At 42.1% G+C, this 26167-nt stretch overlaps 1 protein-coding gene across 4 annotated transcripts in view; it reads left to right on the top strand.

Annotated features, from left to right (window-relative positions):
- Window positions 1-1163: 1163 nt before the first annotated feature.
- LSR (lipolysis stimulated lipoprotein receptor) overlaps window positions 1164-26167 on the top strand; it is a 55035-nt gene continuing 30031 nt past the window's right edge. Inside the window, exons 1-2 of one of the 4 annotated variants that reach the window (XM_070763964.1) lie at window positions 1164-1663; window positions 9871-10212. In XM_070763964.1, coding sequence (XP_070620065.1) covers window positions 1588-1663; window positions 9871-10212 — 418 coding nt within the window. In that variant the 5' untranslated portion in view covers window positions 1164-1587. The remainder of the gene's footprint in view (window positions 1664-9870; window positions 10213-26167) is intronic. The other 3 variants (XM_070763966.1, XM_070763963.1, XM_070763965.1) reach the window with 3 other exon arrangements.

Below are 26167 nucleotides of genomic sequence, written 5' to 3'. Positions count from 1 at the left end.
TTGTAGCAGATGATTTTATGGGCTATGCTTAGGTCGTGTTTAAGGCGACGTAGTTCTAAACTTTCTAAACCTAGGACTGTAAGTCTAGTTGCGCAGTTGCGATTATAAGTCTGTTACGAGTGGATGAGCGGAGGGCTCTTCTAGTAAAGTATCTCTGGATATTTTCTAGGGTGTTTATGTCCAAAATGTGGTGTGGGTTCCAGACAGATGAGCTGTATTCAAGGATTGGTCTGGAAAAAATGTTGTATGCTCTGATTAATAGTGTGAGATTACCGGAGCAGAAACTACGTAGGATTAGGTTAACAATTCTTAAAGCCTTTTTGACGATGTTGTTGCAGTGGGCTTTGGCACTTTGGTCATTTGATATGAGTATTCCAAGGTCTTTAATGGAGTGAGGGTTGTCTGCAAGCTCTTGTTTATTCAGACTTGTATTTGGTGTTCTGATTCTTTTTGCCAATGTGTAGGACAGAGCACTTTTTGGTTGTGATTTGGAGTTGCCAGATGTTTGACCATTCAGACACAAAGTCAAGGTCCTTTTGGTCTCTCTATCTAGCTACATCTACTTGTCTGTCTATCTGTCATCTATCCACCTACCTACCTACCTAATCTATCTATCTTTAAAATCGAATGGCCATTTTATTTCCTTTTCAATATTTTGCTATATACAATCTGTCTCCCAAAAGGCCAGTTAAGGGGACTGCTTTATATTATTAATATTTTAAAAACCGGATTGCGTATCAAAGACAATGTTCCTAAACGACTTAAAAAACCCCAATGCATAGAAAACGATATATTTTTATTTATTTATTTTTAAAAAATAGGTAATAGGAAACATAAAAGTAATAACAATAAATAAGCACCAGATATGTTTTCAGCTTTTCCACGATTTATATTCCAGCCTCTGTTAAAAGTTATGAGTTAACATAGACGTCCGGACCAACAGTTTTTTTTAAAAAAATAAAAGCTCGTAAACTTTCACCTTTCCTGTTATTTGAAAAGTTGTTTTTCCCCTCCCGGGCAGTACCTGGGCGAGTTCACTTTTCCTTAGGAAGGGGAGCATAGAAGCACTTCGCAAAGTTTTCCCTCTTCACTCTTTACCCGCCCCCCCTTTCCCAAATAGTTTGGCTCCTTCTCAATACATTCAAAGGACGCCTTGAGGCTTAACCATCGTCCCGAGGAGGGGGGGAGGGAAGACCTGAAGGCTGACCTTCGTTCTTTTTCCCCCTCCCCCTCATTATTCATCCGGCCCTTAAAAAGTGAAGGCGAGGTTACGAAACGGATGAGTCGGTTTCCGCAATAATAATAACAATCATTTAAAAAAAATTCCTCCTGAGTAAGCCTGGGCGGGAGGCTCCCCGCTCCCCTGAAGGAGTTGGTAGTTCCCGTTCCTTGGGCGAGGTTGCCTCTTGCGAGGACAGCACCTGCGGCGCGCACCGACCGAAACGCAGCACCGTCGGAGGAGGAGCGGAGCGGGTGGCGGAGCCGGACTGAAGAGCTCCGAGGGCGAAGCGGGCTTGGCCGCGGACGAGCCTGGGAGCAATTTATACCCAGCCTTCCCGCCTCAAAGTCCGTAGAAAGGTTGGGGAAATGGAGACCTGGAGGACGCGTCGAGTGGCCGGCGCGCTGCCCCTGTTGTGGCTCTTGGGCACCGCTTGGATTTTAGGTGAGCGAGTGAGAGGAACGGGGTGGGTGGGTGGGAGAAGGGGGTCACGTTCACTCCCCGACGGCGTGGACCCACCACCCGCTTTGCCCCTCCGCCCGCCTCTGAGGGGAGACTCCTGAGGGACCCCAGTTTTAGGGCGCAGGGGAGAGGAGACTCGAGAGCTGATTGGGCGACGGTCGAACGCCCTCCGCCAATCGCCTTGCCCCGCTGCTTCTCCCGCGCGGACTGAGTCGTGGGGAGGGGGGGCACCCCAAAGTCCCCCACTGCCATTAACACCGGCGTTAATGGTGCGGTGAAATCGTGTTTATTATATCCCCGGGGCGATTTTCTGGACGAGTCGCAGGAAACGCTACTTTTCTGGACAAAATGGATCCGCACCTGTTGACTGGCGCGCCCGCAACCTGTTGAATCAGGTCACAGGGGTAGGCGAAGTTGGGTCTTCTATGACTTGCGGACTTCAACTCCCAGAATTCCTGAGCTGGCGGGATTGGCTGAGGAATTCTGGGAGTTGAAGTCCACAAGTCATAGAAGAGCCAACTTTGCCTACCCCTGAATTAGGATTTTAAATCGATCCTCTTTCTAGAGCAAGCTTCTCCAACCTTGGCAACTTTAAGACTTGTGGACTTCAACTCCCAGAATTCCTGAGCCAGTCCATGCTAGCTCAGGAATTCTGGGAGTTGAAGTCCACAAGATCTAGAAGAGCCAACTTTGCCTACCCCTGAATTAGGATTTTAAATCGATCCTCTTTCTAGAGCAAGCGTCTCCAACCTTGGCAACTTTAAGACTTGTGGACTTCAACTCCCAGAATTCCTGAGCCAGTCCATGCTAGCTCAGGAATTCTGGGAGTTGAAGTCCACAAGTCATAGAAGAGCCAACTTTGCCCACCCCTGAATTAGGAATCAATGCACTTTGTAGAGCAGGGGTCTCCAGCCTTGGCAACTTTAAGACTTGCGGACTTCAACTTCCAGAGATGGAACTCTGGGAGTTGAAGTCCGCAAGTCTTAAAGCTGGCAAGGTTGGAGACGCCTGCTCTACAGTTAAACATCCCAAGTGGGTTGTATACAGGTAGTCCCCGACTTAGCAACAGTCCGTTTAGGGACCCGTTCAAAGTTACAACAACACTGGGAAAAAAGTCAAGGGCTGTTTTTCAGAGTCACTTTTGCGGCATTTGCGATTGGAATTCTGATGCTCTACAGCTGGTTTATATTTATGACCCTTGCCATGCCTTGGGATCACGTGATCATTTTTGGGTAAACTTCCACCGAGCAAATGGGGTAGCCAGATTCATTTAACAACCATGTTTATACTAAGGAGTTGACCGCAGTGATTCACTTCACAGCTGCGGCAAGAAAAGTTGTACAGCGGGGCAAAACTTGATGAAAGTCTCACATCAACAGAAATTTTGGAATCTATTGTGGTCATAAGTCAATGAGTTAATACATGAAAAGAAGGCTTAAAAAAAGGGAAAGAAAATCATAGAAAAATAGAAACATAGAAGACTGACGGCAGAAAAAGACCTCATGCTCCATCTAGTCTCCCTTATACTATTTTCTGTATTTTATCTTACAATGGATATATGTTTATCCCAGGCATGTTTAAATTCAGTTACTGTGGATTTACCAACCACGTCTGCTGGAAGTTTGTTCCAAGGATCTACTACTCTTTCAGTAAAATAATATTTTCTCATGTTGCTTTTGATCTTTCCCCCAACTAACTTCAGATTGTCTCCCCTTGTTCTTGTGTTCACTTTCCTATTAAAAACACTTCCCTCCTGAACCTTATTTAACCCTTTAACATATTTAAATGTTTCGATCATGTCCCCCCTTTTCCTTCTGTCCTCCAGACCAGTGATTTTCAACCTTTTTTGAGCCGCGGCACATTTTTTACATTTACAAAACCATGGGGCACATTGAGGGGGGGGGCGGCTAAAAAAATTTTGGACAAAAAAATTCTTTCTCTTCCTCCCTTTCACTCTATTTCTCTCTCTCTATCCCTCTTTCTTTCTTCCTCTTTTTTGCTCTCTTTCTCTCCCCCTCCCTACCTCCCTCTATGTCTTTCTCTCTCCCACCTTCCCTCCCTCTCTTTCTCTCTCTCTCTCTCTCTTTCTCTCTTTCTCTCTGTTTCTTTCTCTCTTGCTCTCTCTCTCTTTCTCTCTTTCTCTCTCTTTCTTTCTTTCTCTCTCTCTTTCTTTCTCTCTCTCTCTTGTTTTCTTTCTCTCCCTCTTGCTCTTTCTTTCTTTCTCTCTCTCTTTCTTTCTTTCTCTCTCTCTCTCTTGTTTTCTTTCTCTCTCTGAGCTTCGCGGCACACCTGACCATGTCTCGCGGCACACTGGTTGAAAAACACTGCTCCAGACTCTACAGATTGAGTTCATGAAGTCTTTCCTGATACGTTTTATGCTTAAGACCTTCCACCATTCTTGTAGCCCGTCTTTGGACCCGTTCAATTTTGTCAATATCTTTTTGTACGTGAGGTCTCCAGAACTGAACACAGTATTCCAAATGTGGTCTCACCAGCGCTCTATATAAGGGGATCACAATCTCCTTCTTCCTGCTTGTTCTACCTCTAGCTATGCAGCCAAGCATCCTACTTGCTTTTCCTACCGCCCGACCACACTGCTCACCCATTTTGAGACTGTCAGAAATCACGACCCCTAACTCCTTCTCTTCTGAAGTTTTTGCTAACACAGAACTGCCAATGCAATACTCAGATTGAGGATCCAGTCTGGGAAACACATTCAAAATGAACCCAGTTAAAAGCAATAAAGGATCACAAATTGCGGAAATGCAACTTTTGGGATTGTTAATGAATGTGGCTAAGGCAACATGGTAGTAGTGAATTGAATTGTCCTCGTGGGTGTTGTGATGGTGCGGTTGTACAAAGGCAGTAATGGGCTTGTTGTGGAGACCTAGGTCTGCAGCTGGTGTTTTTGCGAATGTGCATTTCCACATTCACACCTTCGTTGTGTTGTTGTTGTTTTTTCTTAGATTGATAATCCTCCTTGCCACCAGAAGCATAGATAGTGCTTCCTCCTATTTATCTCTAACAACTCCTCTGCAAAATATGTTGGGCTGAAGGACAGTGGCCAATCCAAAGACTCAGTGTGGGTTTCTGTGGTTGAGAGTGGACTTGTCTGGGTTTACTCAGCTCCTTAAAATCACTATAATCAACTATACTGGCTGCTACTGGTGATAACATGTTTCCTGTCCGAGGAAAATATCCTTGGCTCTTCTCAAACTTTCTTAGCGTATGTTATTAGCTGGCTCATAGCCCAAAGAAAGGAGTAAAATATCTCTCCCCCCATTTTGCTTTTCCTGTTCTGCCTTTGTCTTTTGTCTTGGTGGAAGGAACAAAGAGTGGGCCCTCCAGGGAAAGGAAATGGGGTGATTTGAAGAAGCCTTGGCTTTTTTGGGGGGTGGGTGGGGGTGGGGTAATTTTTAAAAAATATTTTCTCCATACAAACTTCTTCAATACATTTTAAAATATTTTCATATTATAATAAAAACAGTATCGAGTTAGTACATTATTTATAATTAATCTAAAAAAAAATTTAGTTCCCAATTAATTAATTCAACCCCCCCCCCAACCTTGACCTCTAATTTTGTCATCTAGATATCTAATATTATCATACAGTGATACCTCGTCTTACAAACGCCTCGTCATACAAACTTTTCGAGATACAAACCCGGGGTTTAAGATTTTTTTGCCTCTTCTTACAAACTATTTTCACCTTACAAACCCACCACCGCCGCTGGGATGCCCCACCTCTGGACTTCCGTTGCCAGCGAACCACCCGTTTTTGTGATGCTGGAATTCCCCTGCTGGGGTTCCCCTGCAGCATCGCAAAAACCCAGAAGTCCAGAGGTGGGGTTTCCCATGGAGGGGAGCCTCATGGGAATCCCAGCAGCGCAAAAACGGGCACTTCGGCTGGCAAAAGGGGTGAATTTTGGCCTTGCACGCATTAATCGCTTTTCCATTGATTCCTATGGGAAACACTGTTTTGTCTTACAAACTTTTCACCTTGAGAACCTTGTCCCGGAACCAATTAAGTTTGTAAGACAAGGTATGTATTATTATTATTATTATTTATTAGATTTGTATGCCGCCCCTTTCCAAACGACAATAATAGAAACAATATAACAGTGAAACAAATCTAATACTAAAAATAAAACATATATAAAACCCCAGCAATTAAAACCATATAACACATCCATACCAAATATAAAATATAAAAGCCTGGGGGAGGATGTCTCAGTTCCCCATGCCTGGCGATATAGGTGGGTCTTGAGTAATTTGCGAAAGACAAGGAGGGTGGGGGCCGTTCTAATCTCTGGGGGGAGTTGATTCCAGAGGGCTGGGGCCGCCACAGAGAAGGCTCTTCCCCTGGGGCCCGCCAAACGACATTGTTTGGTCGACGGGACCCGGAGAAGGCCAACTCTGTGGGACCTTATTGGCCGCTGGGATTCGTGCGGTAGAAGGTGGTTCTGGAGGTATTCTGGTCCAATGCCATGAAGGGCTTTAAAGGTCATTACCAACACTTTGAATTGTGACCGGAAACTGATTGGCAGCCAATGCAGGCCACAGAGTGTTGCAGAAATTTTCCTGCAAGATAAAACATACTTTGTTTCCTGTCAAGTAAAACATACAACCCCTGGAAGGGGAAGAGTTAGCCAGCTCCTAACCCTTAAATCCCCTGAAAATGGGGGAGTGTTTCAGGAAGAATCAAGGTACTTTTGGTTTCTGTGGCCAGATCTACTGTGTGTTTGTTTGAAACCTGTAGGTGTGCCTTATTAGATTTTTCTTCCTGGAAGGCTGATGACTGATACAGACTGGAGCTGCCGTTGTCACACACATACACACACCGAAACTGCAGGTCCTTTGTGGGAGGAAACTGATCCGAGTACCAATCCCTTTCCAGGCTGCAATGAAACCACAAAAACAAATAAAATAAGTGTGGGACACTATGAGCACAAGATATACACATACATGGTGCTAGACTAGGCTTTGTCAGAACGAAACTTAGAAAGTTGAAAAGTGAAAAAGCTTTTCTTTTCGGACAATTGAAAAAAACCCCCTAATGTAAAAATAAAACGCTATTATTTTGCCAAGGTGGAAAATGCTTTGCAATTGGCTGGTAAATACAAATACAGTGTTCCCTCGATTTTCGCGGCTTCGAACTTCGCGAAAAGTCTATACCACGGTTTTTCAAAAATATTAATTAAAAAAATACTTTGTGGTTTTTTTTCCCTATACTGTACCACGGTTTTTCCCGCCCGATGACGTCATATGTCATCGCCAAACTTTCGTCTGCCATTTAATAAATATTTTTTAAAATAAACTTTAATAAATAAACAGAGTGAGTAATAATCTAAATGGTTGCTAAGGGAATGGGAAATGGCAATTTAAGGGTTTAAAGTGTTAAGGGAAGGCTTGTGATACTGTCCATAGCCAAAAATGGTGTATTTACTTCCGCATCTCTACTTCGCGGAAATTCGACTTTCGTGGGTGGTCTCGGAAGGCATCCCCTGCGAAAATCGAGGGAACACTGTAGACCTCTTTTAAGAGGCTTTTGATCTTTGGAATGTTCCCCAAAGAGAAATGAAGGTGTGACTGTCTTCAGGCACCAAATAAATGTATTCATCCAAGCTTTTTCAGTGAATATTGATATACAGTGGAACCCCGACATAAGAGCTGCTCTACTTAAGAGCAACTCGAGATAAGAGCTGGGAGGGGAGAGATATTTTTGTTCTACTTACAAGCCCAAATTCGAGATACAAGCGCCAAGGAGCTGTCTCCTGAAGCCAAACGCTAACTTCCTCGTTCGGCTTCAGGAGACAGCTGCGAAGCGGCACGCGTGTTTTAAAAGGTTGCAGCCGGCCTGGGGGGCTCGGGGGGGGGGGCTTGCAGCTTTCTTTCTTGCTCTTTTTCTTTCTCTCTTTTACCTTCCCTTCCTCTATTTCTTCTTTTCTTTCTCCTTCCCACCTTCTTCCCTCCCTCCCTCCCTTCACTCATTCCTCTCTTACTCTCCCCTTTCATAAGTTTCCTTCCTTCCTTCCTCTGTTCTTGTCCCTTCCCCCTTTCTTTCTTTCTTTCTTTCTTTCTTTCTTTCTTTCTTTCTTTCTTGCTCTTTTTCTTTCTCTCTTTTACCTTCCCTTCCTCTATTTCTTCTTTTCTTTCTCCTTCCCACCTTCTTCCCTCCCTCCCTTCACTCATTCCTCTCTTACTCTCCCCTTTCATAAGTTTCCTTGCTTCCTTCCTCTGTTCCTGTCCCTTCCCTCTTTCCTTCCTTCCTTCCCACCCTCCGTCCATTCATTCACCCATTCCTCTCTTGATCGCTTAAAGCCGGTCCCTGGTGCAAAAAGGGTTGGGGACCTCTGTCCTACAGGATTGGGTGGCAGAGAAGTTGAACATATGTAAATTTAAAAGTTTAAGAAAGTTTACAAGTTAAGTGAAAGAAACTTCATTATTCATTTATATGTACATGTACATTTCTTCATTAAAAACATGTCTTTCTGCATAATTTAGACTAACTTTGTGAGTTTTTTGAGGGCTGGAACCAATTAAAATTATTTACATTAATTCCTATGGGGAAAAGTTGTTCGAGATAAGAGCTGCTCGACTTAAGAGCCCAGGTCCGGAACGAATTAAACTCGTATCTCGAGGTACCACTGTACAGTGATCCCTTGATCTTCGCGATCTCGATCTTCGCGAAACGCTACACCACGATTTTTCAGAAAATATTAATTAAAAAATACTCCACGGTTTTTTTGCTATACCACGGTTTTTCCCACCCTATGACGTCATACGTCATCACTAAGAGTCACTTCTCTGTCTCTTTCTCTTTCTTTCCTGTCATTCTCTGCTTCAATCATTTTCTCATTTCTCTTTTTTTCTCCCCTTTTTTCTATCATTTCTCTCTCTCTTCCTTCCACTCTTCTCTCTCTCTCTTTCTTCCTCTCTCTCACTGTCTTCCTTCCTTTCTCATCTTTCTTTCTCTCTCTCTTTCTCTATCTTGCTTCTTCCTGTCTCACACTCTCTTCCTCCCTCTCTCATCTCTTTCTTTCCTTCTCTCTCTTTCTCTATCTCTCCCCCTCTTGCTCTCGAGCGGCAAACGGCGGCCGGGCGGCCGGGTGAACAGGCGAGCGGCAAACGGCGGACAGGCGAGCGGCAAACGGCGGCCGGGCGGCCGGGTGAACAGGCGAGCGGCAAACGGGGGACAGGCGAGCGGCAAATGGTGGCCGGGCGAGCGGGTGAACGGACGAACGAGCGGCGGGCGGGCGAACGGACAAGCGACAAACGAGCGGCGGGCGGGCAAAAGGACGAGTGGCGAACGGACGAACGAGCGGCGGGCGGGCGAAAGGACGAGCGGCGAGCGGCGGGCGGGCGAATGGGTGAACGAGCGGCAGGCGAACGGACAAGCGGCAAGATGTTTACTGTATTTTATTTATTTAGATAGATGTTTATCTAATACAGTATTAGTTGCACTTATCTAATATTAGTCGCTCCCCGGCTCCACCATCTGCGCATGCGCGGCCATTGAAAAAAGGGCGCGCATGCGCAGATGGTGTTTTTACTTCCGCACCACTATATCGCGAAAAATCGATTATCGCGAGAGGTCTTGGAACGTAACCCTCGCGATACTCGAGGGATCACTGTACAGTATTTGGAGAGTTTATTGCAGCCTGTCTTTTGTGACGTTGTTTTGATTTTTGTGGGGTTCATACAAACCTGCTGGATTTCACCCCTGGAAGAAAGGAATATTGTAGAACGAAAGTGTGTTGTTGTTGTTGTTGTTGTTGTTATTATTATTATTATTATTATTATTAATTGGATTTGTATGCCGCCCCTCTCCGCAGACTCGGGGCGGCTAACAACAATGATAAAAAAACAGCATGTAACAATCCAATTAATAAAACAACTAAAAACCCTTATACTAAAACCAAACATACACACAAACATACCACGCATAACTTGTAATGGCCTAGGGGGAAAGAATATCTTAACTCCCCCATGCTTGGCGATAAAGGTGGGTCTTGAGTAATTTGCGAAAGACAAGGAGGGTGGGGGCCGTTCTAATCTCTGGGGGGAGTTGATTCCAGAGGGCCGGGGCCGCCACAGATAAGGCTCTTCCCCTGGGGCCCCAGGGGAATGTTAGCATTTAAGGATGTTGTATTTACTCACCGTTCTCTTCTATCTGCTCCAATCTGCAGATTCTGCCACTGCAATGCAGGTCAGTGTGCTGAACCCTTTCAACGTAGCCATCCTGTTTCAACCTGTGACTCTACAGTGCAACTATCAGACTACAGCAACTCAACCTCCTATTGTCTTGTGGAAATACAAATCTTACTGCCGAAGCCGCATAGCTGATGCTTTTAACCCCGGCAGCCAGGAAAGCCAGCTCAACAACCAGCTGCAAGCTAACAATCCAGGATACAACCCTTACGTGGAATGTCAAGACAATGCCAGGACTGTGAGAGTTGTGGCCACCAAGCAAGGCAATGCAGTCACCCTGGGGGATTTCTACCAGGGCCGGCGCATTACTATCATAAATGGTATGTACAGGACACCAACATACTGGCTCACAGTCTATCACATAGTCGTCGTTGTTTGGTGAAGGGAGAGAGCATAAACAAGAATGCCAGGTGGCAGATTTAGGAAAGTTGTTGTTTTAAAATAGTCCATTACTAACAGAGGTGTAGGTAGGTGAATGAGCACATTTCTGTAAGTTGTGTCCGTGTTTACCAATCCCAGCTGAGGTTACAGTCATAGTCTACAGAAGTGTGTGTAGAAAGATATGCTTTGAGAAATGGATGCATTGCTATAATTTGCCTTATATTACAAATCCTCATTAATCTTTTTTGGGGAGATTAAGATTGCTAGCTACAAGGCTTTATTTATTTATTTAATTTATTTAATTTATTTAATTTATTTATTTATTTTATTTTATTTTATTTTATTTATTTTATTTATTTTATTTATTTATTTTATTTATTTATTTTATTTATTTATTTTATTTATTTTATTTATTTTATTTATTTTATTTATTTTATTTATTTTATTTATTTTATTTATTTTATTTATTTTATTTATTTTATTTATTTTATTTATTTTATTTATTTTATTTATTTTATTTATTTTATTTATTTTATTTATTTTATTTATTTTATTTATTTTATTTATTTATTTATTTATTGGATTTGTATTCCGCCCCTCTCCGGAGACTCGGGGCGGCTAACAGCAACAATAAAACAGTGTACAATTGTAGTCTGATGTTAGAAATAATTAAAAGCCCATTAATATAAAAAAACCAAACATACATACAAACATACATACATACATACCATGCATAGAATTGTAAAGGCCTAGGGGGAAGAGGGTCTCAATTCCCCCATGCCTGACGGCAGAGGTAGGTTTTAAGCAGCTTACGAAAGGCAAGGAGGGTGGGGGCAATTCTAATCTTTGGGGGGAGTTGGTTCCAGAGGGCCGGGCCCGCCACAGGGAAGGCTCTTCCCCTGGGGCCCGCCAAGTGATATTCTTTAGTTGACAGGACCCGGAGAAGATCCACTCTGTGGGACCTAACTGGTCGCTGGGATTCGTGCGGCAGAAGGTGGTCCCGGAGATAATCTGGTCCGGTGCCATGAAGGGCTTTATAGGTCATAACCAACACTTTGAATTGTGACCGGAAACTGATCGGCAACCAATGCAGACTGCGGAGGGTTGGTGTAACATGGGCATATTTGGGAAAGCCCATGATTGCTCTCGCAGCTGCATTCTGCACGATCTGAAGTTTCCGAACACTTTTCAAAGGTAGCCCCATGTAGAGAGTATTACAGTAGTTGAGCCTCGAGGTGATGAGGGCATGAGTGACTGTGAGCAGTGACTCCCGGTCCAAGTAGGGTCGCAACTGGTGCACCAGGCGAACCTAGGCAAACGTCCCCCTCGCCACAACCGAAAGATGTTTCTGGCTTATTGTGACATGTAGCCTGCCAGTCTTATTACCTGAGTCCTGTTATGGGTCTTGTTTTCTTACTCTGCTTGTTAGCAATCACTGGGTCTTTTTTCCTAATAGTGGTATCCTTTCCTTCCCATTTCCTTTTTAAAAATATATATATATTTATTAATTTTTTAAAATGTAAGACAGGACAAGACAAACAACATTTAACACAGAAAGGAGCTACAATTGCTCCGCTCAGTATAAAAGTCTTCTTAATACAGAAAGAAAAACTAATTCTAGTTTAGATCAATACAGAAAAGTAAACCTCACCTACAAAAAGATATTGACAAAATTGAACGGGTCCAAAGACGGGCTACAAGAATGGTGGAAGGTCTTAAGCATAAAACGTACCAGGAAAGACTTAATGAACTCAATCTGTATAGTCTGGAGGACAGAAGGAAAAGGGGGGACATGATCGAAACATTTAAATATATTAAAGGGGACACAATCTGAAGTTAGTTGGGGGGAAGATCAAAAGCAACATGAGAAAATATTATTTTACTGAAAGAGTAGTAGATCCTTGGAACAAACTTCCAGCAGACGTGGTAGATAAATCCACAGTAACTGAATTTAAACATGCCTGGGATAAACATATATCCATCCTAAGATAAAATACAGAAAATAGTATAAGGGCAGACTAGATGGACCAGGAGGTCTTTTTCTGCCGTCAGACTTCTATGTTTCTATGTTTCTATGTAAACTAATCAATGAAATATCTCTATATAATCTATACTAACATAAACATCTTAACTTTTCAATACTTTCCATGAATTATATAATTAAAATTAAAATAATTAAAGTCAATTTAAAGAAATAAACATGTCTATCAAATATCGCTATAAAATATATTCCATCTAATAAATTTAACCTTTCCTTCCCATTTCCAAGTGGGTATGATGATATTTGCTTCTTTTCACTATTTTAAGCACTGACGTTACAGGAATTAACTCTTAAGATTTTGCTGAAAAAAAAGACAAATGCATTCCTGAGGGTTTGAACTTTGAGATCAGAGACCTTTCAACAATGAAGCTGTGAATGGTTGGAGAATTAAAGTATTAACAATTCTACACTGAAATAACTACTGGTACAAATTGAGTAAAGCTTTCTTTATAAATCATAGGCATTCAACTGAGTGGTCCAATTTTCTGTTGGGGACATAAACTTTTCTTATTTTATTAGCTTTAATGCTTTTTAACTTTAAAAAAAATTCAGGTTAGATTACAATATGCAGCTGAACATGAAAACCTAAGGATATTTGAACCTGGTTATTAGTTGAGTTGGTAGAACAGAAGAGACTTCCTGTCTAAATCAAGTGAGGTACTAACACCACTCTTATAAAGCCTTAGTTAGACTGCATCTGGAGTAGTGCATCCAGTTTTGATCACCACACTATAAAAAAGATTGAACTCTCAAAAAAATGCAGGGGAGAGCAACCAGGAGGATAAGGGGACTGGAGACTAAAACATATGAAGAGCAGTTTTAGGAACTAGTCATGCAGAATGCAGCTGCGAGAGCAGTCATGGGCTTCCCAAGGTATGCCCATGTTATACCAACACTCCGCAGTCTGCATTGGTTGCCAATCAATTTCCGGTCACAATTCAAAGTGTTGGTTATGACCTATAAAACCCTTCATGGCATCGGACCAGAATATCTCCGGGACCGCCTTCTGCTGCACAAATCCCAGCGACCGATTAGGTCCCACAGAGTGGGCCTTCTCCGGGTCCCGTGAACTAAACAATGTTGGTTGGTGGGCCCCAGGGGAAGAGCCTTCTCTGTGGCGGCCCCGACTCTCTGGAACCAACTCCCCCCAGAGATTAGAACGGCCCCTACCTTCCTTGCCTTTCGTAAGCTCCTCAAAACCCACCTTTGTCATCAGGCATGAGGGAACTGAGATACCTCCCCTGGGCCTATACAATTTATGTATGGTATGTTTGTATGTATGTCTGCTTAATAATGTTTTTTTAAAAAATATTTTCAATTGTAAATTATTAGATTTGTTATGAATTGTTTTATTGTGCTGTGAGCCGCCCCGAGTCTACGGAGAGGGGCGGCATACAAATCTAATAAATAAATAAGTAAGTAAGTAAGGAAGTAAGGAAGGAAGGAAGGAAGGAAGGAAGGAAGGAAGGAAGGAAGGAAAGAAAGAAGGAAAAAAGGAAGGAAGGAAAGAAGGAAAGAAAGAAAGAAAGAAGGAAAGAAGGAAAGAAGGAAAGGATAGTCTAACAAAGAGAAGGACCAGGAAAGACATGATAGTGATGTTCCAGTATTCAAGAGGCTGCCACAGAGAGGAGGCAGTCGAGCTATTCTCCAAAGCACTTGAAGGATAGACAAGAAATAATGGATAGAAAACTGACCAAGGGGAGAGATCAACCTAGAGTTAAGGAGGAACTTTCTGAAAGTGAGAACAATAAGCCAGTGGAACATCTTGCCTTTGGAAGTTGTGGGAGCTTCATCACTTGAGACTTTCAAGAAGAGAATGGACTGCCATTTGTCAGAAATGGTATGGGGTCTCCTGCGTCAGCAGGGGGTTGGACTAGATGACCTAGAAGGTCCCTTCCAACTCTGTTAATCTGTTTATTTATTTATTTTTATTTATTATTTATTAATCAGATTTGTATGCCGCCCCTCTCCGCAGACTCGGGGGCGGCTCACAGCAATAATAATACAATGTAAACAAATCTAATATTTAAGTTAATTTAAAACCCCAATTTAAAACCAATCATACATACTAACATACCACGCATAAATTTTATAAGCCTAGGGGGAGGGAAAGTCTCAATTCCCCCATGCCTGACGACAGAGGTGGGTTTTAAGGAGCTTACGAAAGGCAAGGAGGGTGGGGGCAACTCTGATATCTGGGGGGAGTTGGTTCCAAAGGGTCGCCACAGAGAAGGCTCTTCCCCTGGGTCTCGCCAAACGACATTGTTTAGTCGAGGGGACCCGGAGAAGGCCAACTCTGTGGGATCTAACTGGTCGCTGGGATTCGTGCGGCAGAAGGCGGCCCCGGAGATATTCTGGTCTGGTGCCATAACCAACACTTTGAATTGTGACCAGAAACTGATCGGCAACCAATGCAGACTGCGGAGTGTTGGTGTGACATGGGCGTATTTAGGGAAGCCCATGATAGCTCTCGCAGCTGCATTCTGCACGAATTGGGAAGTGAAGCCTAGACCTTGATTTCTACAAAAAGGTTATCAAAAACCTTTGGAGCCAGGAAAATTATATTACAGAATGACATGAAGGAGTCTTTGAAAAATAAAATGCTGTAAACCCCTTTATCCCAGAATAGAAAGCTGGCGAAACACCAGAAATTTTGTTTTCGTTCCTCTTTAAAGAACAAAGAAAGTTGGGTGTGGCTAGATTCCATAACTTCCCCATGCCCTAGTTTCCTTTGGAGTAGAATAGGTTTACATGTCTTGGAATGCAAGGAACAAATTTTCAACAGAGAAATCTTGTTTTCCTTCTAAAGTATAATAACCATGATGGAAAAATGTATTTGTAAATAAGTGGAGAGAAATATTTTTGTTTAGAGTCTTCGGAGAGGGGCGGCATACAAATCTAATAAATTATTATGTCAGTACAACACAGCAAACGAGATCACTATGCTGGATTTCGTATTTCATCACCAGTCGGGTGCTTCCCAAGCACCTAGGACTGCGTGATGTAGCGGCGAATTATGTTTGCCGATCCCTATAAAGCGGCCTTTTGCAATTGACAGATGGAGATTTTGTCAATTCCGATGGTTTTCAAATGTCCGCTGAGATCCTTTGGCACTGCGCCCAGCGTGCCAAGTACCACTGGGACCACTTTCACTGGCTTATGCCAGAGTCGTTGCAGCTCAATTTTTAGATCTTTGTATTTCACTAATTTCTCTAGCTGCTTCTCCTCAATTCTGCTGTCTCCTGGGATTGCGATGTCGATGATCCATACTTTCTTTTTCTCCACGATCACAATGTCTGGTGTGTTATGCTTCAGAATTTGGTCAGTCTGAAGTCGGAAGTCCCACAGTAGTTTTGCTTGCTCATTTTCGACCACTTTTTCGGGCTTATGATCCCACCAGTTGTTGTTGTTGTTGTTGTTGTTGTTCTTCTTCTTCTTCTTCTTCTTCTTCTTCTTCTTCTTCTTCTTCTTCTTATTATTATTATTATTATTATTATTATTATTATTATTATTCAGCTGGCTCAGCCTTAAGCTGTAGATCTCTGTCTAATGCAAGGGTCAGCAACATTAAACACTCAAAAGAGCCACAAAGGTCCTAACCAGAAGCCTTCCATTCAATTCTGGAACTGATTGGAAGTCCGGTTCCTCCACCATAGAGTCTCCTCCTGGCAAGTCCTTCTTTTTCCTCTACCTGTCTGGAAGCTCTATCAATTGTGGAGCTGACTGGAAAACCCTACCCTTGCCATAGAGTCTTCTCCAGGTGCGCCCTGCTTCCTTCCTCCCACTAACCGGAAGCTCCTCTCAAAATTGTAGTGCCGACCGGCGACAGGGAGCCGCAGCGGAAGGAGGAAAGGACCACATGCTGCTCCAGAGTTGTGGATTGTTGACGCCTGATGTGTGGTTTCTCATTGTCACCAACTTTTAGAAAGGTGGACTTCAACTCCCAGAATTCCCCAGCCATTTGAAGTTGCTGAGCAATACCTTGTACTGTATTCCATTGCAGGAAGTTAGCAGTCACTCCTAGGAAAATGAGATATTGTAGGACAGTGATGGTGAACCTTTTTTTCCTTGGGTGCCAAAAGAGCGTGTGCGCGCGCTAGTGTATTTATTTATTTATTGATTGATTGATTGATTGGATTTGTATGCCGCCCCTCTCCGCAGACTCGGGGCGGCTAACAACAATGATAAAAACAGCATGTAGAAATCCAATTAATAAAACAACTAAAAACCCTTATAATAAAACCAAACATACACACAAACATATGCATGTGCCCATACCCATAATCAATGCCAGGGAAGGGCAAAAACAGCTTCCCCCACCCGCTGGAGGCCCTCTGGAGGCCGGAAATGGTCTGTTTCCCAACTTCTGATGGGCCCAGTAGGCTCATGTTTCACCCTCTCCAGGCTCCAAAGGCTTCCCTGGAGCCAGGGAAAGGTAAAAACGTCCTCTCCCATCCCCCGGAGGTTCTCTGGAAGCCAAAAGCGCCCTCCCAGAGCCTCTGTGAGCAAAGAATCAGCTGGCCGGCACACACATGCACGTTGGAGCTGAGCTAGGGCAACAGCTCGCATGCCAACAGATATGGCTCCATGTGCCACATGTAGCAGCCGTGCCATAAGTTTGTCATCACTGTTTTAGGAAATATTAAAAGGGCAGAATATTTCCCCTAAAAGGGAGGCAGAAATTCACACTACCCCACCTTTGTCAATGGGCCATTAAGACTTGGGCCAGTCTATTCTAGAAACATAGAATCGCATGAATCCCAGCGACCGGTTAAGTCCCACAGAGTTGGCCTTCTCCGGGTTCTGTCGACTAAGCAATGTCGTTTGGCGGGACCCAGGAGAAGAGCCTTCTCTGTGGCGGCCCCGATCCTCTGGAACCAGCTCCCCCCAGATATCAGAGTTGCCCCCACCCTCCTTGCCTTTCGCAAGCTCCTTAAAACCCATCTCTGTCGTCAGGCATGGGGGAATTGAAATTTCCCTTCCCCCTAGGCGTATAGAATTTATACATGGTATGCTTGTATGTATGAGTGGTTCTTTAAATTGGGGTTTTTTAGATTATTTTTAATATTAGATTTGTTACATTGTCTTTTTATATTGTTGTTAGCCGCCCCGAGTCTTCGGAGAGGGGCGGCATACAAATCTAATAAATGAATGAATGAATGAATGAATGAATGAATAACTAACTAACTAACTAACTAACTAACTAAATAAATAAATAAATAAATAAATAAATAAGACTGACGGCAGAAAAAGACCTCATGGCCCATCTAGTCTGTCTTTATACTATTTCTTGCATTTTATCTTAGGATGGATATATGTTTATCCCAGGCATGTTTAAATTCAGTTACCGACCATATCTGCTGCAAGTTTGTCCCAAGCATCTACTACTCTTTCAGTCAAATAATATTTTCTCACGTTACTTCTGATCTTTCCCCCAACTAACCTCAGATTGTGCCCCCTTGTTCTTGTGTTCACTTTCCTATTAAAAACACTTCCCTCCTGAACCTTAATTAACCCTTTAACTTATTTAAATGTTTCGATCCTAACCCTAACCCCCCCTTTCCCTTCTGCCTATATAACAAAGATCTCCCTCCAAGCAGAGGCATAGTAGGAATTGCCCCAAGCCCTTTCATTATATCATCACTCAGCTAGAGTCAACCAAACCTGGGACTCAAAAGACAACCTACAACGTTACCGCTGCGTGGCCCCATGGGAGTCTGACAACCAAGCTCAAATTCAAAAGCCCAACAGAGGGCATAAAACCCAGGCACCCTCAGCCTCTCTTCCCTTTTTTGCCCAGGACCTCAAACCATGTGATGCTGTTCATCATTAAACCATCTTTCCAAACAGCCAACATGTTTCCAGTATCTTTCTCCCCCCTTGGAACTACAGTGTTCCCTCGATTTTCGCAGGTTCGAACTTCGCGAAAAGTCTATACCACGGTTTTTCAAATATATTAATTTAAAAAATACTTTGTGGGTTTTTTCCCTATACCATGGTTTTTCCTGCCCGATGACATCATATGTCATCGTCAAACTTTCGTCTGCCTTTAATAAATATTTTTTTAAATAAACTTTAATAAATAAACATGGTGAGTAATAATCTGAATGGTTGCTAAGGGAATGGGAAATGGCAATTTAGGAGCTTAAAGTGTTATGGGAAGGTTTGTGATACTGTTCGTAGCCAAAAATAGTGTATTTACTTCCGCATCTCTACTTCGCTGAAATTCGACTTTCGCGGGCGGTCTTGGAACGCATCCCCCGCGAAAATCGAGGGAACACTTTTTTCCAAAAGACTATTTCTTCCAACACCATGAGAAAATAATTCGGTAACCTCCAGGCGTTTTGCATCAGTGTTCGTTATGACCTTTAAAGCCCTTCATGGCACTGGACCAGAATATCTCCGAGACTGCCTGCTGCCGCACGAATCCCAGCGACCGATTAGGTCCCACAGAGTGGGCCTTCTCCGGGTCCCGTCAACTAAACAATGTCGGTTGGCGGGCCCCAGGGGAAGAGCCTTCTCTGTGGCGGCCCCGAACCTCTGGAACCAACTCCCCCCGGAGATTAGAACTGCCCCTACCCTCCTTGCCTTTCGTAAGCTCCTTAAGACCCACCTTTGTCGTCAGGCATGGGGGAACTGAGACATCTCCCCCGGGCATATACAATTTATGAATGGTATGTTTGTATGTATGTGTGTTTAGAAAATGGGGTCTTTTAAATATTTTTAAATAGTAATTTAGATTTGTTGTAAATTGTTTTCACTTTGTTGTGAGCCGCCCCGAGTCTGCGGAGAGGGGCGGCATACAAATCTAAATAATAAATAAATAAATAAATATCTGGTCAGCCATAGTGTGGTCAATAAAGAAAAACTGTTCTTCTTGTTATTCAATCTATTAATCTGTAGTCTTAAAAACGTTGCAGTTCCAAATATATGAAATGGCTTATTGGTGTAGTAGGCTTGTGCTATAAATATTTCAGTTCCCTACAGCTGCAACGTATCTTAGGGTACTTCGTCGTAATCCTTTTGCAATTTACTCCCATCGTAATCCTTCTGCAATTTTTTTCTTGTGCGTTGTGTGTCAGAAAACCCCTGGCAAACTCTGAATATTACTTCATTTTTAATGTGGGTGTTGTTTTTCATAACTACGGCAAGGACCTGACGGGAAGTTGAAAACAAGAATGAGCAATACTGATGAATTTAGCAGGTCAAAAGTCCATGGCAATACCCCACAGCCTGTGATAACATGTTCTAAAACAAGCACCAATGGTCAGTTTTAGAAATGCTACATGTTTTTCATCTCATTTACTGCGTGACCCCTATCCCCAAAATCATGGTGTAATCCAGTGTTTCCCAACCTTGGCAACTTGAAGATATTTGGACTTCAACTCCCAGAATTCCCCAGCCAGCGAATGGGTTTTAAGCAGAATTCCCCAGCTAGCAAGATTAGACTCTTATACTATGACTGTTCCATTTGGATGTTTTCGATTTTTGTTGTACAGGGTATTTGTTAATTTTGCTGTTGATTCTCCCTGTTTATATTCTTTTTCGACTCTTGTAAAAACAGATTCTGGTGTGCACGACAGGGAAAAACAAGTAGAGGTCTAGGGGGCATGTAATATTCATATTTTAAAAGCATCTATCTTATAATATGCAGTATACTTTTTTTTGCTGCTCACAAATTGTCAAACAACGATGGTGGTTTCCTTATTAGGAGTTATTCATCCAGCATTAATCAGATTTTTTTGGCTTTGCTACGGAATTTTAATTGTTAGTGCGGTTTTAAGTCGTGCTCAAAGTTTTATTCTTAGTAAGAAAAGTGGAAATAAGGTTTAAGTGGTAGAACAAGATTACACAGTGTGAACTTCCTGCAATGGAATATAAGGTATTGCCCAGCAAATTTAAAATGTGTGAATTCCAACTCCCAGAATTCCCCAGCCAGTCTTTCTTTCTTTCTTTCTTTCTTTCTTTCTTTCTTTCTTTCTTTCTTTCTTTCTTTCTTTTTTCTTTCTTCCTTCCTTCCTTCCTTCCTTCCTTCCTTCCTTCTTTCGTTAGTTAGTTATTTAGTTAGTTATTTAGTTAGTTATTTAATAAGTTATTTATTTATTTATATATTTATTTATTTATTAGTTAGTTTGTATGCTGCCCCTCTCTGTAGACTCGGGGCGGCTCACAACAACAACAAAGACAATGTAAGAACAAATCTAATAATTTAAAAAGCACTAAAACACTAAGTCTTGCTGATCCGGCCCTCGAAGAAATCCAGTTTGATACCTCTGTGTTATTGTGTCTGTTCCTGAGACATTCTGGAATTTTTTGTGCACCACCTTCCTTAGTTCTTAAGAACATAAGAAGAGCCATGCTGAATCGGGCCATCGAGTCCAGGCATTCTGTGTCACACAGTGGCCCACCAATTGTACATGGGGATCTTGAGCAGAAAGAGAAGGCAAGTCTTACTGAAACATTTTGTAAGGGGTTCTATAAAATTCACTGCGGTTGCAAATATTTCTCGCTCTGCATTAGCCTTGCTGATGAATCTGATTGCAGTTCTAAACAACTCCTGGAATGTTGCCCATGTTTACACCCAGGCATGTAGATTTACTTGGGGCCTCTCTCTTGAAAAGTTTGCATAAAATCAGTTCAGCTCAGCCTCAGTTATTCTCCTGTGCTCTGCTTGGAGAGTCCAAGCATGGATTATCTTCTCATCTGTTTGGGCAGGGACTGAATTGCGATTTCTTTGGCCACGCCTCTTCCTCCTGCCGAACTCCAGTTTTTTTCAACTCAATCGGCCTAGATTGATCCGATCGAGTTGCTCCTGAACAATATTATTATTATTATTATTATTATTATTATTATTATTATTATTATTTTATTTATTTATTATTATTTATTGGATTTTTATGCCGCCCCCCTCCATAGACTCGGGGCGGCTAACAACAATGATAAAAACAGCAAGTAACAATCCAATACTAAAACAACTAAAAACCCTTATTATAAAACCAAACATACACACAAACATACCATGCATAAATTGTAATGGCCTAGGGGGAAGGAATATCTCAACTCCCACATGCCTGGCAGTATAAGTGAGTCTTGAGTAGTTTACGAAAAACAGGGAGGGTGGGGGCAGTTCTAATCTCCGGGGGGAGTTGGTTCCAGAGGGCCGGGGCCGCCACAGAGAAGGCTCTTCCCCTGGGGCACGCCAAATGACATTGTTTAGTCGACGGGACCCGGAGAAGGCCAACTCTGTGGGACCTTATCGGTCGCTGGGATTATTATTATTATTATTAGTATTAGTATTAGTATTATTAGTATTAGTATTATTAGTATTATTAGTATTTAGATTTATAGGCTGCCCTTCCTTCTGGATTCATGGTGGCTTACAAAAATGAAATACAATATAACAATAAAATAGTTAATTATGAGCAATGAAAAAGAGTTAAGAACAATAAAAATCCCAATATAAAACAGTCATCTCTCATTCACACTATTGGGCGTAGTGGGAACTATTGCTCACAGCCTCTGGCTTGCCAGCATGGGTGTGTTTTCAACGCCTTTAGAAAAGCAAGGAGAGTGGAGACGGTACGAATCTTTGGGGGGGGAGTTGGTTCCAGGGGACTGGGGCCACAACAGAGAAGGCCCTTCCCCGTAGGCCCGCCAGTCGGCATTGTTTGACCGATAGGACCCAGAGTAGGCTGGTTCTGCGCAACCTAATCAGTCCCTGGGATATATGAGGCAGAAGACGGTCCCGTAAATAATCTGGACAATGGCAAGTAGGGCTTCGCAATGTAGAAATCAGAACTCTTGTCATTTCACTTTTCTTCTTTCTCTCCTGTATAGAAATACATGGGTGCCTTTAAGGACTTTTATTTCTGGTGATGGCACTGAGAATTTAAATAACTTGCCTGGGATGAGAAGCTACGCAGGGTTAGGCTTGATCAGTATGTTGGTCCAGAACTGGTTTGAGAATGGGAAGCTATAAAAATCAAATACATAAATGAATAAACCTGCAACATGTCAGCTAAACTGGGAGTTTTATTTATTTATTAATTACATTCGTATGCTACCATCTTGCTGGAGGCAACTAGGCAGCTTACAGACCATACCATTAAAACATACCATAAAACATTAAAATGATAAATAGGGATCTTTAAACTGGGAAAAGTCCTGGAAGAAAGTGAACAACAGTTTGGTGGCCAAGGAAATAAATATTTATTTATGAACTAGATTTATAAGGCCACCAAACTCGAATGATGTAAGACTCTGGATGGTGTAAATCTTACAATTGTGAAGCAAGCAGGAAATGAGATTCTCCAACGTGGTGCCTTTTAAAGAAGTTAGTAGCACCGCACCAATGGTAAACATGGAATTTGGAGCTTGGATAAATGAGGCATAACAAGCAGGAAGAGGAAGATTGTGATCCCGCTGTATAGAGCGTTGGTGAGACCCCATTTGGAATACTGTGTCCAGTTCTGGAGACCTCACCTACAAAAAGATATTGATCAAATTGAAGGGGTCCAAAGACGGGCTACAAGAATGGTGGGAGGTCTTAAGCATAAAACGTATCAGGAAAGACTTCATGAACTCCATCTGTGTAGTCTGGAGGATAGAAGGGAAAGGGTGGGGTGGAGGGACATGATTGAAACATTTAAATATGTTAAAGGGTTCAATAAGGTTCAGGAGGGGAGTGTTTTTAATAGGAAAGTGAACACAAGAACAAGGGGGCACAATCTGAGGTTAGTTGGGGGGAAGATTAGAAGTAACGTGAGAAAATATTATTTTACTGAAAGAGTAGTAGATGCTTGGAACAAACTTCCAGCAGGCATGGTTGGTAAATCCACAGTAACTGAATTTAAACATGCCTGGGATAAACATATATCCATCCTAAGATAAAATATAGGAAATAGTATAAGGGCAGACTAGATGGACCATGAGGTCTTTTTCTGCCGTCAATCCTCTATGTTTCTATGTTTCGGTCAGTTTTATGCTTTATCCCTTGGATGGAGGTTGCTTTCCTTGGAATTTGGTTGGTGTTTTCCCCCCTGTTATTCTCAAACAATTATTATTCTGCCAGTTGAGAACCTTCCAGAAGTGCTCTCCAATTAATTTCTCCTTGTAGCTGAAATCTACAGTAAATTTTGAGCAAGAATTTTGGCAGAAGTAAGAGGCAGCTCTGTCCTTTGTGCTGTTAGACAAGAGAGACCAGATTTTCAATGTTAATCTAATACTTCCCTGGCCAGTAGCCACGGCTTCTAAAAACAACACATTAAAAACCGAAAGACCATAACAATAATTTACTAATTTGGCCTGCATTTCTTGATATTGTAATTTGATACATATTTTGAATTTTCATCTAGTAGCAAATTGGTGAGGTCCATTAAAAAGAAAAAAAGGCATTCATTTGATTAACAAAAACTTCAAAATTCTGGTGACAATATGTCTGTATTGTTCTCTTGGAAACAATAAAGAAGCCTTTTGCCTCTGTCCTCTTCTGAAATTGGTATAATAATTGATAAAAAAGATGGGTGTTATGTGATTAAATAAGGTTAAATAAGGTCCAGGAGGGAAGTGTTTTTAATAGGAAAGTGAACACAAGAACAAGGGGACACAATCTGAAGTTAGTTGGGGGAAAGATCAAAAGCAACATGAGAATATATTATTTTACTGAAAGAGTAGTAGATCCTTGGAACAAACTTCCAGCAGACGTGGTAGATAAATCCACAGTAACTGAATTTAAACATGCCTGGGATAAACATATATCCATCCTAAGATAAAATAGAGAAAATAGTATAAGGGCAGACTAGATGGACCACGAGGTCTTTTTCTGCCGTCAGACTTCTATGTTTCTATGTGATGCTGCGGAATGAAAGGTGTAGGAGACAGGGAGGTAAGTGAGAAACTGTCATAGAACAATTATGATTTCCCATATAAGTCCCCTTAGTGGTTATTACTTTAAGCAAAATTATTTATATATTTTCAAGTGCTTTTTCTATTCATATGGGCTTGAAACATTAGGCGGAATGAAAACGGATTTGGCAAGCTACATTAAATAGGTAATCTTATTTAAGAGTCAGATTCTGATTTTTTGTGTGTGTGTTGCAATACAGTGTTATATCCTCCTTAATTTTAATCCTTTTGGCTGAAGTTGTTAAAATCTTCCCAGAATGTAAGACACAATTTTCTTCTTGTAATACTCAATAAAGAAGACATTGATGTATAAGTTCAGTCTAGCCATGTAATAGCTAAGGGAAGACTATTATGGTACTTTAGGAGAAGACAGTTTGTGGTTTCCAAAAATTTTCGGTGTAGCCTTTTGTGTACGTTAAGGAAGAGAAACCGCTTTTGTTTGTTTGTTTGTTTGTTTGTTTGTTTGTTTGTTTGTTTGTTTGTTTGTTTGTTCGTTCGTTCGTTCATTCATTCATTCATTCATTCATTCATTCATTTATTTATTTATTGGATTTGTATGCCGCCCCCCTCCGGAGACTCGGGGCTGCTAACAGCAACAATAAAGCAGTGTACAATAGTAGTCTGATGGTAGAAACAATTAAAAACCCATTAATATAAAAAACCAAACATACATACATACATACCATGCATAGAATTGTAAAGGCCTAGGGGGAAGAGGGTCTCAATTCCACCATGCCTGACAGCAGAGGTGGATTTTAACCAGCTTACGAAAGGCAAGGAGGGTGGGGGCAATTCTAATCTTTGGGGGGAGTTGATTCCAGAGGGCCGGGGCCACCACAGAGAAGGCTCTTCCCCTGGGTCCTGCCAAGCGACATTCTTTAGTTGACGGGACCCAGAACTGAAACCAGAGAAAAATGAAACTTGTAAGACTTTTCTTTTATATCTTCGAGCAGTGTAAGAAAGCTATCTTAACGCTTCCAATATTTTGTCCTCCTTTCAATAAAACACGCAGCTTTTAGGTTGGAATGGAATGCTTTTCTGCCTTATAAACCTATCGCGATTGGCTGTGCGTACATATTTAAGCAATGTAGGGAATCTCATGGATCAAGCTCAAATCTACTTTGGACACAAAACCAGCCGAGTGACTTTTGGGCCAGTCATTTTCTCTCAGCCCTAGGATGGAGGCAATGGCCAGCCAATGGCCAAGAAAACTGCAAGGATTTGTCCAGGAAGTCTCTGAGAGTTGAAAAAAAAAAGAACAATAATAACAACAACACTTACCGTATTTTTCGGAGTATAAGATGTACTTCCACCCCACCCAAAAGAGGGTGGAAATGTTGGTGTGTCTTATACACCAAACACAGCCATTTTTGGCCTTGAGAAGCGCTGCTCCTGTGTCCTGTTTTTGCAAAAATTGGGCAGTTTTTCAGAAAAATTGGGGTATTTTTGCCTTCCCTCAGCCCCCAGGAGCATTCTGCAGCCCTTCCAAACCCTCTCTGCACCTGCACCCTGTTTTTCACAAAAATGGGTGAGTTTTTTTGCAAAAAACAGGGTGTGCAGAGTTTTGGAGGCTTCCAGAGTGCTCCTGGGAGCTAGGGCCTGGGGGAAGGCAAAAATGCCCCAATTTTTGCAAAAAAGGGCCAATTTTTGCAAAAAATGGGACACTCAGAGGGTTTGGAAGTCCAGAGTGCTCCTGGGATTGAGGAGGACAAACACTTTTTTTCCTTATTTACCCTTTGAAATCATGGTGCATCTTATAGTCCAACAATGTTTATTTCAAGGTCTTTTTTTTTGCCCCATTAAGTGTTCATAGTATTGGTTTAACCCAGGGGTAGACAAAGTTGGCTCTTCTATGACTTGTGAACTTCAATTCCCAGAATTCCTGAGCCAATCATGCTAGCTCAGGAATTCTGGGAGTTGAAGTCCAAATGTCACTGCTTAGCTCAGTT

The sequence above is a fragment of the Erythrolamprus reginae genome, chromosome 11, assembly GCF_031021105.1.
Source record: "Erythrolamprus reginae isolate rEryReg1 chromosome 11, rEryReg1.hap1, whole genome shotgun sequence".
Taxonomy (NCBI): Eukaryota; Metazoa; Chordata; class Lepidosauria; order Squamata; family Dipsadidae; genus Erythrolamprus; species Erythrolamprus reginae.
This window is presented reverse-complemented; position numbering and strand designations above follow the sequence as displayed.